Source organism: Berghia stephanieae, chromosome 13, assembly GCF_034508935.2.
Source record: "Berghia stephanieae isolate SIO BIC M18660-M18661 chromosome 13, UCSD_Bste_1.3, whole genome shotgun sequence".
NCBI classification, from domain to species: Eukaryota; Metazoa; Mollusca; class Gastropoda; order Nudibranchia; family Aeolidiidae; genus Berghia; species Berghia stephanieae.
Window position 1 is genome coordinate 30,718,487 of NC_088372.1, and position 20,053 is coordinate 30,738,539.

The 20,053-nt window shown below is 34.4% G+C and overlaps 1 protein-coding gene across 3 annotated transcripts in view; it reads left to right on the forward strand.

The window, feature by feature from the left end:
• The window catches only part of LOC144958829 (uncharacterized), a 199,136-nt gene that overhangs the window by 162,155 nt on the left and 16,928 nt on the right, over nucleotides 1-20,053 (forward strand). For all 3 annotated transcript variants that reach the window (XM_078891050.1, XM_078891051.1, XM_078891049.1), the window contains 11 exons: nucleotides 4,463-4,708; nucleotides 6,222-6,460; nucleotides 8,216-8,275; nucleotides 9,494-9,619; nucleotides 11,292-11,538; nucleotides 12,222-12,382; nucleotides 12,959-13,114; nucleotides 13,941-14,077; nucleotides 15,191-15,338; nucleotides 16,058-16,203; nucleotides 17,788-17,944. In XM_078891050.1, the coding sequence (XP_078747176.1) occupies nucleotides 4,463-4,708; nucleotides 6,222-6,460; nucleotides 8,216-8,275; nucleotides 9,494-9,619; nucleotides 11,292-11,538; nucleotides 12,222-12,382; nucleotides 12,959-13,114; nucleotides 13,941-14,077; nucleotides 15,191-15,338; nucleotides 16,058-16,203; nucleotides 17,788-17,944 (1,823 nt within the window). The remainder of the gene's footprint in view (nucleotides 1-4,462; nucleotides 4,709-6,221; nucleotides 6,461-8,215; nucleotides 8,276-9,493; nucleotides 9,620-11,291; nucleotides 11,539-12,221; nucleotides 12,383-12,958; nucleotides 13,115-13,940; nucleotides 14,078-15,190; nucleotides 15,339-16,057; nucleotides 16,204-17,787; nucleotides 17,945-20,053) is intronic.

The window sequence follows — 20,053 nt, forward strand, 5'->3', positions numbered from 1 at the left end:
TAAGAATAAATAGATAAGCCGCTAGACCAACCCATACCAAACACCCGACGTTCTCTGCCGTTTTTTTTTTTTTTTTTTTTTTTTTTTTTTTTTTTTTTTTTTTTTTTTTTTTTTTTTTTTTTTTTTTTTTTTTTTTTTTTTTTTTTTTTTTGTTTTTGTTTTTTTTCTCGAGCTTCTTCTTTAATTCTAATGTGCATTTAGCATTAAAATAGTATTTATTTTAATCTTAAAATCAATGTTCAATACAAGATGGCGACTACCAAAAGAAAGTAAACTCTAATTGTACAACCAATGGGGTTAGTTGTTTCCTTGTATTGTGACGTAATCTGTAGGACAGTAATAATAATAATAATAATAATAATAATAATAATAATAATAATAATAATAATAATAATAATAATAATAATAATACGAAGAAGAAGGAGTATTATTATTATTATTATTACTATTATTATTATTATTACTATTATTATATTATTATTATTATTATTATTATTATTATTATTATTATTATTATTATTATTATTATTATTATTATTATTATTATAACTACAACAACAACATTAATAATAATAATAATAATAATAATAATAATAATAATAATATAATAATAATAATAATAATAATAATAATAATAAAAAATAAGAAAGAAGAAGAAGAAGAAGAAGAAGAAGAAGAAGAAGAAGAAGAAGAAGAAAGAAGAAGAAGAAGAAGAAGAAGAAGAAGAAGAAGAAGAAGAAGAAGAAGAAGAAGAAGAAGAAGAAGAAGAAGAAGAAGAAGAAGAAGGAGGAGGAGGAGGATGATGATGATGATGACGATGTCATTATTACCGTTATTATCAACCGTCGGCTTGCCTAGATCTGTAGTTTGTCATCACATAATATTATAATGTATTGAATAAGTCTATCTACACCTTTTGTGCCATGATAAAGACGCATAAATACATAACGAATGAGCAGCTGCGAGGTGAGGCAAGTGCATTTTACTTGTACATACATACATACCGCTATGAAACGATTATATTATTTATTACATTATTTATCAGAGAGTTATCGCTTATTAGTCATGTGATAACGGCTAAGCTACGTCTATCTACAACTTCAACCACTTTCTATTACTCTTGTTTTTCGTGGGTTTTGGTGTGGTTTGGTTTTTAGCTTCGTGCGTATATTATTATTATTATTATTATTATTTGCAGGTCTAATAATTAATTAATAACCGAGCTCAATTATTAAGGGCTTGATTTAACATTGTTACTATGGGCACTATTTTGTATTCGTTTGAGAGTGATGACTGATTATTTTCATAGAATACTCTTGGTCTACACTTAGTTATTCTTGAGCTGCCATCGAGCTCGCCTTACAAAAAGGTTGAAACGAACGAACCGTAGACTGTTTTGGTTTCTCTTTATCACTGATATAATTAAATAACAATGTAAAATTGAATGTAAGCTTCAATTTAATCACTGAAGAGGGTACTGAACTAAAAGTTAATTAGTTGTGATTTGTTTTTGTTTTGAGTTTCTATTCTTATTCTGCTTTGTAGATAGTATGAAGTTGACGTCACTCAGGCCTTTGTTATTGTTTTTTTTTTTTTGGTCATCCGCGTTTATGAGTAATTCTCGCATTAGCCAGACTATAAACGTTTTAGGTTACACATAGTTTTGTATGTTGGTCCGTTATATTTCAGGATGGTAGTGTTTTGTATTTCTTAGCCACGCGCATACGTATCTATACAAATAGGGTGCTGAGAGAACTTATGGGCCATGCGGATGATCTATGGCTTCACTTACTTTTTTAGCCCGAGATCAGTAAAGGGAAACAAATGTGAAAAATTAATTTCTTCCTCGAGGACCTAGGTTTGTGTTTAGAGTAGCCTCGCTTTGTTATTGTTACGATGGCTGGCTGCTGCTCCATAGCGGAATGTTTGTCCCTTTTACTTTTAGCCTTTGAAGGCCTTTATTTACATTTATCTATTTAAAGAAATATCTTAGCTATTTCGTGTAATGGTGTTGGTACATTCGTTCTATATGTTTTAGTTTTCCATTCATTCCACGATGTCGTTACAAACATCATCTGATTTAATAAAACTTCACCACAAGTTACCAAGTTTTTGTGGCAGCAGACAGAAAGTTCAAATTGAACTCAGCCAGGAGCGATATGATCAGAAATGATTTGCCTCGCTCTTAAATTGTTTTTGTTGAATTAAAGTTATGATATTCAAGAAGATGGACAGTGATACTACATATTGTGTGACGACTTTAAATTTAAAACTCGAGACACCGACTAAGGACCTTGTCGAAAGGTAACTAAAAATTTGTTGCTATTGGCGAGTGGGGCGGGTGGATTATGAGTCATCCTAATTAGCCCCGGGGGAAAATTAATATTTATAAGTCCCACTAGGCAAAGTGAATTTTTACTATTTTTAGTTTACGATAAATTTACTGATTTTAGAAAGATAAACGAGAACAGAGACTCGTAAAATGTGATAGTGATGATAGAGACTAGATAATAATAAACCTGTTCATTTTCATTTCACGTCTTTTGAAATTGAATCAATTATCAGTGGCATTGTGATATTGATGATCATGAAAGTGACATCTGCTGCCTACGGGCAACGGATGAATAGCCAGACTTCGAATTATCCCTTTTAAAAGATAATAGGAAATTAACGCCGAGGTCAAGTCTACTTCAAGTTACGGCAAATTTACAAGCTTTCCTTTTATTTGTAAAGAATAAACTGTATATATAATTTCATTTTTCTTAAATGACATTATTAGTACTAGATAGGACAATCATGAACTGAGGAAATGGATGGCCCCACATTTTGAAATAATAATAAAATAAAACCATTGAAGATTAAAAGCAAATTATAATCAGATTTTTCTTTCTACTTATGAATCTATGACTGAATGTGTAAACAATCACAAAAGTAGGAAGAGAAGTAGAAGTCTTAGTAGATTATATTAAATCTGTTACTTCTTGTTATGTTATCCTTTGTCATACTTTTCAGAAGGCTATAAGTGCCCGCTTTGTGAGCCAGTCAAAATGTCATGAAGATATCAAGAGTAAATTTATTTAATGGCTCATGATGGCTCATGGAGCGAAACAATACAAAAATATGATATTTCAGCCTTTGACTTCGTTAAATGACAGACAAAAATGTAGAAAATGACTGAATATATTTTTAAAATTAATTTCATAATAAATGTATTTTTTTTTTATTTCTCATCATTTTTTTTATGTGTGTCTTGTCTGTGGTTTGATAAAGACCAAGGGCCAAACCATTTTTTTCGCTATGAGTCATATATTTAATCTTGATGTTTTCGCAACATACTTTTCAAACCTTTTTTTAGCAACGAAAGGGCGAATTGATGATGTTATAAGCCAATCGCCTTTGTAATGGAAAGTTGTGGGTTTGAATCCTATTGAGGACAGTGACATTTTTTTCTTGTAACCTATACTATGAGTTTTAATGGCTGTTACTAAGAAAGTATTTAATTATATATATATATATATATATATATATATATATATATATATATATATATATATATATATATATATATATATATATATATATATCCATCCATATCTGTATGTGACTCAAAGTGGATTCATTACTGAGCATTTATATAAAATCCTACTACAGATAGATTTAATTGTTATGTGTGTAATGTATGTTGATGTGAAAAACTACCTTTAATATTTAGACTTAAACATTATTTCATAAACTGTATTATCGTGCACCTTTCTTTCATGTATGTACTTGCTGTAAAGTAATCTATATAATGAATGTATAATCATAGATCATTATTCAAGGGGAAAAAAACCCAAACAACTACGGACGATGTTAGCATAACACTTCAATAACATAATGAGCCTTACAGTCCATTTGCAGACATTAAATCTTGCCTATAGTTATATACAGTTGCAAAAAGTTAGCATTTGTATCCACATCTGAAATTCCAATATTCTTAATTTTGTTTATAACATTTTTTTTCTTTTGAGTGGAATTCTTTGCGCTTTAAAAATGTTAAACATTTAAGTCATTCTGTTGTGTTTTAGATGATTTAGAAGTCTACCTTGAGAAATGGAGTTATCATTACCAAGATGTAATTTTGATATCTAAAAAGGTTATAAGTTAGTTCACCAATCAACACTTGTCAAACATAACGCAATATGAGCGTGTGGCATGAGGCCTAAAGAAGCTTGAAATGGTATAAGATAAAAGTAAAAAGGTAAGAGAAAAAGGTGATATCTTTGATTCAGTGCCGTTAAACTATCTCTAAAAAATATATTGTATTGCTCCCCAAGCCTTTTTTTCATTTTGTCGTTGACATTTAAAGATTAAGTCCTATCATCTTTAATTCACTGATTGAAAGATTTCTAGAAAATTATGCAAAGAGCTGTTTCATATTTCATTCTTTGAAGTTTAATGAATTTCATTTTCAAAATTCTAGGTATAAAAGCCAACCAACAGAGTTATCATCATCTACATCCACCCCTATATCCGACTCATCGATGCCACCTGAGGATTCAACAGATTTAGGGGAGGCAGTCGGAGTGGTCAAGAAGAAATACAAGTATGAGGGTCGCCACAGGACACAGCCCATCACTGACGATGAGATGAGAGATGCTGAGGCTAATACGCCAGTCAAGAACAATTTGGGAGGAGCTCAGACACCTGGAGGTTCCATTGCAGAAAGGTATTTGATTGCAGAGCTTTCGATTAACAGAAATTTTTTATTACTAAAAATTATTCTCAGCTTGATCTGATAAAAAACTATATTGTTTAAGTGGACCAATCAAAATATGAAGAAAATGATAGTTTTTAAATGTGACTCATATTTTTTTTTCCGAAACAATACCAAAAAAAATAAATAATAATAATAATAATACAAAAATTAAGATTTTGTAAATGATGTTTCGTGCTCTTGGCCTTTCTCAGAGACAAAACAAAAAAGTTGGGAAAAAATGGTTAGGAAAAAAAGTTACATGTAATTAATGAAATAACGAGAGAGAGAATATTTAAAGAGAGGAAGATATAATATGTGTGACCTATTGTCTCAAATTGTTTTTTTTTTGTCACAGCGTTTGTTTTGTTTCGCTTTGCTTTGTTTTGTTTGTTTGTTTTTTGGGGGTTTTTTTTGCTAAAAATTGATTTTATAGCCATTCGTATGAATCTTTGATAGAATTCATGTTTTATTATAATCAGGTCTTCTCTGAAAAAGAGTAATAATTTTTTTGCAACACATTAATGCTTCCAGATAATGCTCTATACCTTATACTTTTTAGATTCATTATTTGAATGGTTTTACATTATGGAATACATGACATGTGACTTGTGTCGGATTCAAACCAGACATAAACTAGTTTTAATTGGGTCATATACTAAATATGAAGCATAACATTTCGATAAAGATTGGGCTGGTGAGCAGATGTATTTTCTTAGGGGACCATTTTATCCTTCCGGTCTCCACGTCTTATGTTTTACAAGCAAGTAAGTCATTAGACTGGCATGGAAAGTGCATTAGACTTAGAACTTGCCTTTTTCTGAGAAGAGGAATAATTGTAACACCTTAGTGATTCAACGTAATTGTGTCATATTTTTTGTTAGATTTCATTATTTGAATAGTATTACATTTTGGAATGCATGAACTTTTATGAGATCCAACCAAACTTTGAAGTCTTAGTTTTGATAAATTTGAAAATTTCTGATTTTATTGTCCCTTTTCAGTCTCTCAAAGCTAAAGCGATGAAAAAATTACAAATTACATCCTAGGGGATCTGTTTGATATTAAATTGAGCTTTTATATAGCGCAATATCCACTAAACGTGCTCAAAGCGCTTTACAAGGGGTCCCTGTCCAACAGCAACATTTAACATATAGGACAAGACATGACCCTTGTAAGGCGATATAATAATTTTTTCGGACGGAAACAACGCTGTTAATGGCCAGGTACTCATTTTACACCTGAGTATGGTGAGAGAATGTGAATAAAAAGCCTTTTCCAATGACTCAACTGTACGCCGAGCGAGGCTCGAACCCAGGACCTTCCGATCGAAAAGCGAGTGTCGTACCACAAGACCACATAGCCGCACAATGTTACAAAAATAGGGATAGATTTTGGCCCCATGAGCTTAATGGGTCTGAAGAACTAATTACTTTTAAAGCTTCAAATAAATAAATCATTCATTCTTGATTTTCCTTTAACACAGATTGAATCAGTTGAGGACGAGTGGAAATGAAGAATGGAAGAAGAGAGTGGACAAGAAAGATGAGCTCGTTACATCGGCTGAGATTGTGAAGAAGAGGGAGAAGAAGGCTGAGAGTGAACGTCCTAAGAGTATTGCAGACAGGCTGAATGCCATAGAGGTGTCCAAGATGTCTTGGAAAGAAAGGGTGGAAGAGAGCGATGCCAAAATGTTCACTGTTGCCGGAAAGTTAGGAAATTCTTGTGAGTAAAATTTATTAAAGATATGTTGTGTAGAATATCAATTAGACAGCCTGGTATCGTAATTGGCAAGTAGTGGTAAGTAGAGAGTCTGACAGTGAGTGCAATATATACTAAATGTGCTCAAAACGCTTTACAAGGCGTAAACTTACTTAATGTGTAGAAATGACACGTTGCCTGTTAGGGAAGATTACAATTTTTTCCGACTGAAATATCGCTGTTAACGGACAGATACACATGAATATGTTGAGAAAAATGTGAGTAAATTTCCTTTTCCAAGGACTCAGCTATGTGCCGCTCAGAGTGGGACTGGATCTCTGGACTTTCCAATCTGAAGGCAAGTGTCATACTAAAAAGGCCCATAGCATTCATTAATTTGTAGCCTAACTTGAAACCCGACACTTCTTGGAAAATCACGTCATAATACAAGTTGACAATTACCAAAGAGTTAGTTGTAGTTTGTAGTACTGAAGGCAAGTAATGATTCCATTGGTTGTACTGTCGAATACAACACACTTTTCACTTTCATCGCTTTATATTGAGACTTAATTTATTTTTAACTATGACAGGCTATGAGTTGAGGTTCATTTCCAAATAAAGTCCAAAATTTTCCACCCGTCCTTAGTCCATTCAGCAATAATTCAGTGGCTTGATGGAGTTTAGATGGGATCCCTTAAATCATTAAGGAATGGAACTCGTGTTGGTTTGGTAGTGGAGATGGGATTTCCTTTGAAGACCTTGCTGCAGTCACTGTACTAGATTTACACAACATAAGAGTTTTAATATCTGACCTCCCATAGTGGGCAGGGTGGTACATACTGTGTCTTCTATCCCCTTATAACTGTTTTCCAACATGCTTTCTGTCTTTGTCTTGGAATGAGATTACTTGGTTTTGTCCTGGACTTGGCCGGAGTCCTACCTGGGAGGGAAACAGTCAAATGCATAGTTATTGTTTTGCGAGATGATATTTTTTTCCTTGTAAATCATCTCTCTGTTATGTATTATTATATTTATTTTCAATGTATAATGTAAGCATTTGAGTGTATTCCTCTTTGTTGGATTTTGTGCTTGTGTCCGGATGAGACTTATAGGTGATCTCAAACTAAGTACATTGGTGGGATGCTCTTGGAATCTACATCTGATCCCTATTTGTTCCCAGTTCCCCTATGTCTTACTTTTTCTTGGGTGCTTTAATTGTAATTCTAGAACTTTTTACTATCCCATTTTCTTCCTTTTTACTGGCGCTGATATAACCTAAATGTGTTGCAAGCGCCGTAAACAAACATAAAACAGAGTTTTAATATTACGGAAAAGAGTGAATAGATAAATAAGTATGGACATATGAAATATAAAGATTTATTAACAACACGTATTTTGTGAGATTGTGTGCACAAATCTTTAGAGTGCTCAACTGTTTAAGGAGCTTGAATTGTTACAGTATTCTCACCTCTTATTTTACCTACTAGATATTAACAACACATGCATATGCAAATAGCTGTTGTTGTTGTTTTTAAAGACCATTCAGCTTCTGTTCTTCAGTCTGATACAATATAGAAGTTGGTGGAAGTACTTTTGGGTTGTTAGGTTGACACATATTATCTTGCATTCTACATATTAGAGAGATTTTCTAAATTAGTTATTAGCATATTCTTTCTTTCCTCTTATTTTTTCATTATTTAAATGATAATACAGCGATTTACATATTTTCTCCAATACCTTGTCAATATTCCTTATGTTTAAATATATTTGATTTTCCAGCCACTCCAGTGGAAAGTCCCTTGGTGAGCAAATTGAAACCCAAGACCATGGCTGCAGGAGGTATGTTCAATTATAGATTAAGAACTAATATGAATGTCATGTTTTTAAAAATATTCTTGGTAAAACTTACCAGAGAAGGCGTCAAGAAGACCTGTCAATTTAATTTGTATGTACAGATTTTTTGGAGACCGAATTCGGTCAAATTTTGATTATTTTCCATATTTTATTAAAAATTTTGCAGAGCATATGATTTAAAATATTGGATGTTTGCTCAGAAATGGATGTATGATCCAATAATTACACCACACCACCCTTGAAGTATTTAAAAGGGATTATTCATATAAATAAGAGTAAAAGTTATCCACAAACTTATGAGTTGATACAGCTTATTTTTTTTCTTCGAGATTATTTGTTTCTTTCTTCTGACAAATCTACTCAAGCAAATTATCTCAGTGAAACTTAAAACTACTTTTGAAACTGATTTCATCCCATCTTATTTTCATTTGTTTGTTATAAAACAGACAGCATGGAATTTTTGAGTCTTGACAAATTGATACCAGCTAATTCTACAATGGTTTCCACGAGAGTGGAAGGTTTTTTTGTAGTGGTGGAATTTTTTTTTTCACAAAGCGCCACACAATGATTATGAAATCTTATTGCCCGTGCATGCTGCAGATTTATGTATTGAATGATTGATTGATTGTTTACTTACTGTTTATTTATCTATTTATTTATTCATTTATTAAATTATATTTAATCTGTTATTTTGATTTCATTATCCATTTACTAATTTATCTACCCTTATATTTGTGTCCAGTCGATTTGATTTATTATGTACATGTCAGAAAATTATCCTTCCCAAAATGTTTTTTGATAATGACTCGTGTTGTTTTTTCAAGGCTAAGCATAAGAAAATATAAGATAATACAATTTATGTACGGAGTGGGGTGGGAGGGGGGGAGGGGTGGTGCAAAATGAAAATGACATCTCTGAAAAAGAAAAAAAATATAACAAGGAATGTTTCGTTTTCAAATCCCTTCATAAACTATCAACAAAAATTGCTACTTGTTATGTAAAACAGAAATTGAGCAATGCAGAATGACCAGTATTTATTATTTAAATGGCTTATATTATGGTATTACAACTGTTGGTTTATTTATGTATGTATGTGATTTTGTTCTGTTTGGTTATGTGTAACCATCTATATCAATCACGCATCCATCCTCCTCTCTCCCTCCCTCCATTATATCAACCAACCCCACCCACCAATCCAAAAAGACTTCCCAGCATGTCACCAGTCAATCCCCATGTCGAAACCCTCCGTGCCTTCTTCAGCAATCGCTGCGACCACCCCTATCAAAGACTCCATTACCAAGATTCCACTTCCCAAGGTTATCATCAAAGGTGGGAAACGATAAAACATTTTATAATAGGTAGCCTATATTGTATTGGTCAGTTGCAGGAATCTACTTTTACTCCAACAAAATAAATAACAATGTGAAATTGAATGGAAGCTTCGATTTAACAGACGTTTCAGTATCCCCTTTATCAACAAAACAGAATGAATGAAAAACAACAGACAAATGAGATAATGTGGTGGTGTTTCATTCCCATCCAGGATGAATGAAATAATGAGACAATGTGGTAGTGTTGTTATTAAGATGAATACTCTTCTTAACAACGGCACTACCACATTATCTCATTCATCTGTAGTGTTTAATTCATCCTGTTTTGTTGGTAAAGGGAAAACTCAAAACATCCATTTTATCTGTTTTCGTATATCAAATTGAAACTTACATTCAATTTCACATTGTCATTTATGTCTTCGAGCTTTGAGCAGCAAAATTTAGTTTACTCCAACAGAAAAGTGAGCACTTATGTTGATAATAAACCAAAATGAAGTGAGTAGAGGAGTGCCAGAAGACATTAGACAATAGAAAACTTTTGCTGTAGGAGTGTAACCCAGGAACGGACTGTTACAGCACCTCTATCTGACCATTAGAGGGACTCTCTACAATCGTCGTTGTCCAACAATCCTTAAAAAGTTGTAACAATGTATAATCTATCTTGAGTTCCTCTCGCAACTTTCTTTCAAGAAATTGCGGGAGGTTCTAATTAGATTTGAATCTGTCGAACTCTATTTTCAATTTCAATTAATAGATTGTAGACTATTTTTAATTTAGGCCTAAAAACATCCCAAAAGTTCAATTGGTAAGGTAAAGCACTTGACTTGGGTGGGGTTCCTGACCTCCCATAGTGGGCAGGGGGTACATACTGTGTCTTCTATCCCCTTATATCTGTTTTCCAACATGCTTTCTGTCTTTGTCTTGGAATGAGATTACTTGGTTTTGTCTTGGCCCTGGCTGGATACCCTGGCTGAGAGGGAAACAGTCGAATGTATAGTTAGTTTTGGGAGATGATATTTTTTTCATTGTAAATCATCTCTCTGTTATGCACTGTATTATGCTTTCTTTATATTATATATGATTTGTAAAACATTTGAGTGTGTTCCTCTTAGCGGGACCTGTGCTTGTGTCTGGATGAGACTTTTAGTGATCTCAAACTAAGTACTTTGATAGAGTGCTTTTGGAATCTACACCCGTTTCTTATTTGAACCAATTCCCCTTTGTCTTCCCTTTTCTTGGATGCTTTATTGTAATTCTAGAACTTTTTACTATCCCATTTTCTTCTTTTTACTGGCGCTTATATGACCTTAATGTGTTGCAAGCGCCGTAAAACCCTTAAAAACAAAAACATAAAGCACTTGACTCATGAGCATATATGTCTTGTGTTTTCAAATCAAGGTATAGCTAGTTTATTTTTCTACTCCTGCATCCACCCAGGAGTATTGATGTAGTTGTGATTGTTAAATCTGGCAGAACATGTTTGTGATAGACTTGCTTCCTATCCCTCGGGATGTAAAAAATTATCTACGCCCTTTTAATTCTACCTGGATTTAATTTGAGTTGTTTAGGATGTTTTACTCGACTTAGAATTAAAATGTTCAAGTTTCCATCCCAATATGTCATATCAATATCTGTTGTTTGTTTTTTTATCATCATCACCTCTTTCTTAGATACAAACTCAGTCACTCCAGCAACCACCACAACTACCACCAGTGTGAAGAAATCTGACAGTTTCAGGACCAAGGTGAAGGTCGATGAGGATGCTCCGCCTACTCAAGAGGTCAAAGTTGAAGTGCCAAAAGTTGGAGAGGACCTTGATGAATTTTTCAATACGAAATCAATAGAGGAAATCAGTAAAGAGAAAGTGGAGCTAGACTTAGATGATTTCGATGACATCTCAGTTGATCCGCAGAAAATGTAAGTCTTTTGATAAATTGGGTCCCCAAGTCCTGAAAAGTTTCTTTTGTTATTTCTTTTTCCTCTTGATGAAGCAACCTTAATGGCGCTGAAGACCGGTCTACATTTAAATCAGTTTTTTTAAAGATACACACGTAAAAATCACAATAATCCTTGGCATAATGTCACAATTCTCGTGAATAAATCCAACCAAACATCGTGTTTCTTCAGCCTCTGGAGCTAATATATTCCATAGATAAATATCAATTGGAAAGAAAGAATAAAGATTGGTATTGGTTCTTCAGATCGGAAGGTCCTGGGTTCGGGTCCCACTCTGAGTGGTGCAAAGTTGAGTCCTTGGAAAAGGTTCTTTACTCACATTCTATCACTATACTCGCGTGTCTCTGCTCTATCTGAAAAAATTGTAATATCGTCTAACAGGCTTCATGTCTCGTCCTACATGTTAAGAGTTGTCGTTGGCTAGGGACTTGTAAAGTGCTTGGAGCATGTTTTGTGGTTATGGAGTTGTATAAAAGCTCAAATGTTATTGAGGGGTGGGGGGGGGGGGTTGGGTTTTTTTTTTAATGTATCCAATCACAATTTTCGGTCTTAGTAAGAACACGGTAAAAAAATATTACTTTGGGCCAAAAAATTTTTTCATTAAAATTTTTCTTACCTCTTTTTCTTTCATTTGTTTACACTAGTCTTACTAATGTGCGAAAAGCCCGTCCGACACGCAAGACCAAGTCCTCCAGTCGCAATCCCTTGAAGGCGATGGCACAGACTATCGAGGTCAAGCAAGAGTACACACAACAGTCTCAAGGGGTGGCCGACAGGGAATTCAAGCGGGTCAAGAAAGAGAATTGTAAGTATAGGCATAGCTCTGTCTCCAAGTTTGTTTTGTTTTGTTTTTGTTTTGTTTTTTGTTATTTGTGATATGTATGTGTATTAATCAATAGACGGTTAATTTAACCAATGAATTTAAACCACTGAGTTTATTCATGGTGTAAACTTACTTTGAACAGTTTTTCTTAGAATTAACAGATTTAAAAAATATATATATCTTAAGCCTTTCCACGCCATGGTTGATTATTTCCCATAGTCAAGGATGATTAAAATGGAGTTCAGAAAAGTTTATATTTATTTTATAGGGCTTGAAAGATCATATAATATGACAATATACAAATTGCATTATTTTTTCTTTGATCATGCCCATTTCCTTTTTCACTATTTCATTTAAAGCGATAAATTAAAAAAATTTTTTTGATAAAAACCTTTAAAATGGCAAATTTTAAAGATCTAATAGCATTTATTTTTTAAATCTCATGCGTTTGTTTTTTTGTTTGTTTTTTTCTCTCCATCTCTTCAAATAACGTAACTTTATAAAAGTTCATTGCTATTTCTAGTTGCACCAAATTTTTTTTTTTATTGCAACCCACAGTGGCTAAAGATGCTGGATTCGCTCAGGCTGCCTTGGCTGGACTTGCCAGTAAGGAGAATTTCAAGTCAGTAGAGTTGAGACGTTCTGATTCCAACTCTTTGGCACATGGTCAGAGGCTGGATCCCTTCAATGACGTCATGTTGCTGCAGGTCAAAGGTTAGTCTGCAAATGTATTTATATTGTATTATGATACTAAGTGATTCGTCCATTTTTAATATTTTTATAAAGTTTTTTTTTTAAAACTTATTTGACTCAAATAGAAGGGATTTTGTTTAAAATATTCATTCAAAATAAGAAAATAAATATAACTAATGAAGAAGTAAAGATAAAAAGAAATTTTGTCTCAAAATAGTTGCGACAAGAGCAAGCTACAGCTATTCAGGCTAACAAAATATCCATGAAGATAGACTGTATGTCTGTAAATCGTATTACTAATAGTTTGAATAGATGCCTGGCAGGCAAATTCAATTCTTATGAAATGGTATGAATGTTGCTGTTCTATACTCGAAGAAATAAATAATAATGTCAAATTGAATTTAAGCTTCAATTTAATATACGAAAACATGTTTTTGTTTATTTATCTTAACAACGCCACTACCACATTATCTCATTCATCCTGTTTTGTTGATAAAGGGGAAGCCTGAAACGTCCATTTTATCTGTTTTCGTATATTAAATTGAAGCTTACATATAATTAATTTCATAGTAATTTATTTCTTATGAAATAGAAAATAGAAAAATTGTTTTTACATATATTAAAAAGTGATTTAAAAGTACACCGTTAAGCACAGTAGCATTGTAGGAAATAGAAAGAATTATTTATTTATTTTTATGTACCTATTTATTTATATTTCAATCGTATTTTCAATTTTTATATTTGATTTTATTCGCATTGAGATCTCAACAACCAAAACGATGTTATCTATAGTTCAAGTCAAAAGTGATCCTCACCCCCACCCCTACCTCCCATTTCCTCTTTTCAGGTCGCAGGTCAGTTCAGACTCGTTTGGTAGAGCCTCATACTCGTTCGTTGAATGCAGGAGACTGCTTTATACTGGTCACCCCTGACAAGCTGGTACAATGGGAAGGACAGTTTGCAAATGTCATTGAAAAGGCCAAGGTAGGTTTTCCTTGTAATTTGGAGAAATGTGTACCTTGTTTAATATCCTTGTTTGGACCATGCATCATAGTAGACAATAGAGTGATTTTGGCTCGTTTTTTTTGTTGTTGTTTTTTTTTTTGTGAGGTAAGTTGTTTGTGTGTGTGTGTGTGTGTTTGACAGCTTTTTTTTTTTCCAATTGTCTGTTAGTGTTAGCAGAAGGAACTGACGACCAGGCAGGAAATTTCTTTATATGCATTTGCATAATCTATGCATATATCAGACGGATGTTTTTTTGTTTTTTTTGGGGGGGGTTGCAAACAAAAAATCTGTTTAGTGGTTATAAATGTATTAAGTTATTATAGGGAGAGGTGGAGATGAGTTTAGAAGATGGCCAGACACCAACCCAAAAGAAAATCAATGGTGGACAAAGTATGCCTCAGATGGAGCTCAAGGATTAACCCTCTCCTTACCACCTGCAGCAAAATCGTCACATTTGTTACGACACAATATACATTTTTTCTTATTCAGATTTATTTTGCACAACACAAACTTTGAAGAATGATATTTGTTTAATTAATAAGAATATAAACATGTTTTATAGAGAGCTTGTTTGAGTTTAAAAAATCAATTTTTCTGCTGGGAAAGCCTGCCATTTTGGGAAAATACTGAAAATGCTCAGTAAGGAGAGAGTTGAAGTTATGAACAAGATGCCAAAAATAGAATTTAATGTCAAACGGATTAACGTGAAAGAATTTAAGACTTTTCCTAGTCGGACATCAGATTTTGAAATTTCATCAGTTTTCATTGTACTTTTCACACCTAGCTTTATGGTTTTTGTATTGTACCCGAGAAGTACCGAGTTCGATTACTCGCCGCACTGTGTGGCGTTAAGTAAGTCACATTGCCCTAACTCACTTTGCGGCTCCACACTGCGGCTGACACCTGGTTTATTCCAGTCTTCCCTTGGAATAGACCCTAAAAAAAAATTTCCCCTTGGGGATGAATAAAGGGAATTCCAAATTCTTTTTTGTATTCATTATAATACTGGATTGAAGCAATGAGCCTCTAAATTAAAACTTTCAAACTATAATAAAAGTCTGATTAAAACCTTTTTCCTTTTTATCCTTCCAGGCATCGGAAATATCCCAGATAATCCAGGCAAAGAAGGATCTGGGATGTAAAAAGGCATCAGATGCACAAATGGTTATGCAGTCTAGGGACCAGTATGGTCCTGGAAAAATATTGTGGTCCACGCTGGAAGGAGAGAAACAATGTCAAGGTTAGTTGAAGATTTTATATGTTAACTTATTCAAAAAAGATAATAGTATCGATTTATAAAAGATAATTTAAAGACACAAACACTGTCTTAGCCAAAAAGAGGGGGAAATAGAGATCTAGTAACACAATAAAATATTACTGCTGGGGAACGATATATATGAACAGTACTTTAATATTTGAAGGTCCTATTTCACTGTCTCTTTCTCTTCTCTCTCTCTCTCTCTCTCTCTCTCTCTCTCTCTCTCTCTCTCTCTCTCTCTCTCTCTCTCTCTCTCTCTCTCTCTCTCTCTATCTCTCTATCTCTATCTTTCTCTCTCTATCTCTCTCTATCTCTCTATCTCTATCTTTCTCTCTCTCTCTGCAATGTCACAATAGGCTGTTCCCCATCTGAACCAGTCCCCTTTGTCTTAACCTCAGATCCACTATTTTTCCCCCAATCATCTTCCTTTCTACTGGCACTAAAATAAGTGTCAGAATTGCTGTCAATCTTTCTCCCCTTCCCCTACTCTTCTTATTATCTCCCTTCTGTCAGATCATGCTTGACAGCATCGTTGACCATCCATATAACTTGCATACCAATTCCGTTGGTACTCATGAATATGCATAACCGTCCCCAAAGAAGATCGGTTTCCCATGATTTTTACTGATCAACCCATGATCTATTGCACAACCTATTTTTAAAAATTAATATTAATGAACTTAACTTTCTTCCATCGCCAGACTGTGGTCCGGATACAGAAGACGAGCTTTTCGAGAGTTCCATGATAAGATCCAACATGGTTTTCAAACTGGACGGAAACGCTTTGATTCCTTACGAGGAGTACTGGGGAGTCACCCTCAAACATGAAATGCTGAAGAGGAATGAGGTTGGTTTGGGGGGCTTTTTTAAAAATGATTATTTGTTTTATTTTATTTTATATTATATTTATTTATTTTTTAAAATAATTATATCATAGATTATTTGTGTGTTGACCTAGGAAAATATATCAAATATCACCGCCCATGGAATTTGAGTTTATGTTATTTTTTTTTTCAGTCTGAAATCATCCCTGATCATAATGGTCTTTAAATTTTGTCAATGCCGTTACTAATTTTTGAGAAATGGTTAGTTAAAGGTAGCTGGGTACAAAAACATTATTTTGAGAAAATCAGCTTTAAAGTTTAAGCAACGTATTTTAATGTAATCAACATAAAAATAACAGAATCATCAGCATGTAGTAGTAGCGTATGGCTACACCTCCAAATGTATTTCGTCAACCCAGCTTCTAAAGTCTTCCTCCGCCCTAAAGATGGTTTCGTAGCCACCTTCAAGTTTAGTGACTGGACAGTGGAGGATGATGTGATCGCTGGTCTCTGGGGCTGCCTGACATTTCTGGCAGGTATCACTGTTTCCAAGTTTCCATCTGCACAAATTTGATGCAGTTCTGCCATGTCCAGTTAAGAGGCGGTTTGAGGAAATCCAGTATTTCCTGGCGTTATTGAATGCAGGCACTCTTTTGGTTGGATCTTTAATGATGATCATCAACATAAAATCATTTAAAAAGAATTCATGCTCACAACAGCTAATAGTGTAGGGCAACAAAAGCCAAAAAACAATGACACCAAATATGCCAAACGTTTTATACTAAATCTTGGGTCAAATCAGATGGGGAAGAGAACGCATTTTTTGGTCAAATTTTACTCAGATTTTAACGTGATATCTTTTCTACTTAACCATTAAAAAATATGTTTTGAAATATAAATACACAACATACAAAAGAATGCTTTTGGGAAATGGAAGATAAATTGCCAACAGAAATTCTGTTTAGTGGTTATATATAAATGTATTAAGTTATTATAGGGTACAGGGAGGAGTGGATATGAGTGAAAAGGATGGCCAGACACCAACCCAAAAGAAAATCAATGGTAGACAAAGTATGCCACAGATGGAGCTCAAGGATTAAGTTATGAACAAGATGCCAAAAATAGAATTTAATGTTAAACGGATAAACTGATGTCCATAACTTGTATGGTTAGTATATCCAGAATGGCATTTTTACCTTCATAACCTTCTAACTCAAAACTAAGGATCAGCGGCATTTGGTATATTTTCCTAGGCCAAGACATAGTTGTTTAAATAAAAGTTGTGTTCTAGGTTGGGTTTTTTTATTGTTTTTTTTTTTTGGGGGGGGGGGGGGGGGGGGGGGGGGGATCAGTTTTGTCATTTGGTATGGTTTAAAATTTTAAAAAATCTTTTGTTGTCGATAGTCCATTTTTTTTTTTGTTGCTTTTTAAAAAACTAAAATTTATTTACTTAATTTACATGGGCTGATTAAGGGGATTGGGAATCAGCAAAAAGTTTAAAACTGACGAGTTTTAAGTTTATTCATTTTAATTTTACTTCTTTTTTTCCCCCGCCTACACTATCACAACTCATTTTTTAATTTTCCTCTCACCTCCACCTCCAACAGGTGTTAGTTTTTGATTTTGGTACAGAATTTTACCTGTGGCAAGGGAAAGGTGTGTCTATGGAGCAGAGGAAAATCAGTCTCCGACTGGCAAAACAGTTGTATGATAAGGGCTATGACTACAGTCAGGCACCTGTCAACCCGATGAGTCCTCTCAGATGTAAGTTTGACAGATGTGTTGTTGTCATCAGCCTTCTGGTTATCATCATGTAGTAATTATTATTCTCAGGCCTTCTTAGCTAAATTAAGCTTAACAATTTACATTAACTTTATCACTTTTATGTGGTGGTATCACGCTCAGAGCCTGCATGGTAGAACTGGATATGCTGCTCTTAATAAATGGCCATTATTATTGTTATTATGATTATTATTATTATTATTATTATTATTATTATTATTATTATTATTATTATTATTATATTATTATTATATTATTATTATGATTATTATTATTATTATTATTATTATTATTATTATCATCATCATCATTGAGCTTTTATATAGCGCAATATCCACTAAACATGCTCAAAGTGCTTTACAAGGGTACCCTGGCCAACAGCAACATTTAACATGTAGGACGAAACACAGTAATACCAAAACTCCGGTTTCACCAGAAAAAAACTCGGGTCTGGAGCAAAAAATTCCGGGCTCCGGGCAACTTCCGTCAAATTCCGGTGAGGTCAATTTGTTCCAAGAATAACCCCCCACCTTCCTTTCCAACCACCACCACATCATCATTGCCACTAGTATTACAACCATCATCACTACCAATACTACTACAACCCCCACCACACCACCACATCATCATCAGTACCACAACTACTACTGCAACCACCACCACCACCACATCATCATTACTACCACTACCACAAATACCATCACCATTACAACCACCACCACCACCACCACATCATCATCACTACCACTACTACTACTACAACCACCACCACCACATCATCATCACTACCACTACTACTACTACAACCACCACCACCACATCATCATCACTACCACCACTACTACAATCACCACAACGTCATCACTACTACCACTGCAACCACCACCACCACATCATCAGCACTGCAACTACCACTACCACATCATCATCACTACCACTACTACTACAACCACCAGCATCACATCATCACTACCACTACTACTACAATCATCACCACCACCACTACATCGTCATTACAACTACTACCACAGCCACCACCACCACATCATCACTACCACTACTACTACTACAACCTCCACCACATCATCATTACCTTTACTACTACAACCACCACCACCACCACATCATCACTACCAGTACTACTACAACCATCACCACCACATCATCATTACCACTACTAATACAACCACCACCACCACCACCACATCATCAACCACTACTACTGCAACCACCACCAACACATCATCATCACTGTAACTACCACTACTACTACAGCCACCACTACCACCACATCATCACTACCACTACTACTACTACAACCACCACCACCACCTACACATCATCATTATCACTAATACTACAACCACCATCACCACATCATCATTACCACTACTACTACAACCACCATCACCACATCATCATCACTACCATTAATACTACTACAACCACCACCACATCATCATCATCACTACCACTACTACCACGAGTACCACATCATCATCACTACCATTTGTACTACAATCACCATCACCACCACATCATCATCACTACCAGTTGTACTACAACCATCATCACCACCACATCATCACTACCACCACTACCACAACCACCACTACATCATCATCACTATCACTACTACTACAACCACCATCACCACCACATCATCATCACTACCACTACTACTACAAGCACCACCACCATCTAATCTTCATCACTACCTCCACTACTACTTCTACTACTACTACAACCACCACCACCACATCATCATCACTACCGCTACTACTACAACCACCACCACATCAGCATCACTACCACTACTACTACAACCACCCAACCACATCGTCATCACTACCACTACTACTGCTACTACTATGCTATACTGCTACAACCACTACTACTACTACTACTACTACTACTACTACTACTACTACTACTACTACTACAACTACTACAAGTACTACTACTATTACTACTACTACTACTACTACTACTACTACTACTACTACTACTACTACTACTACTACTACTACTACTGCTACTGCTACTACAACAACCACCACTACAACATCATCATCATCACTACCACTACTA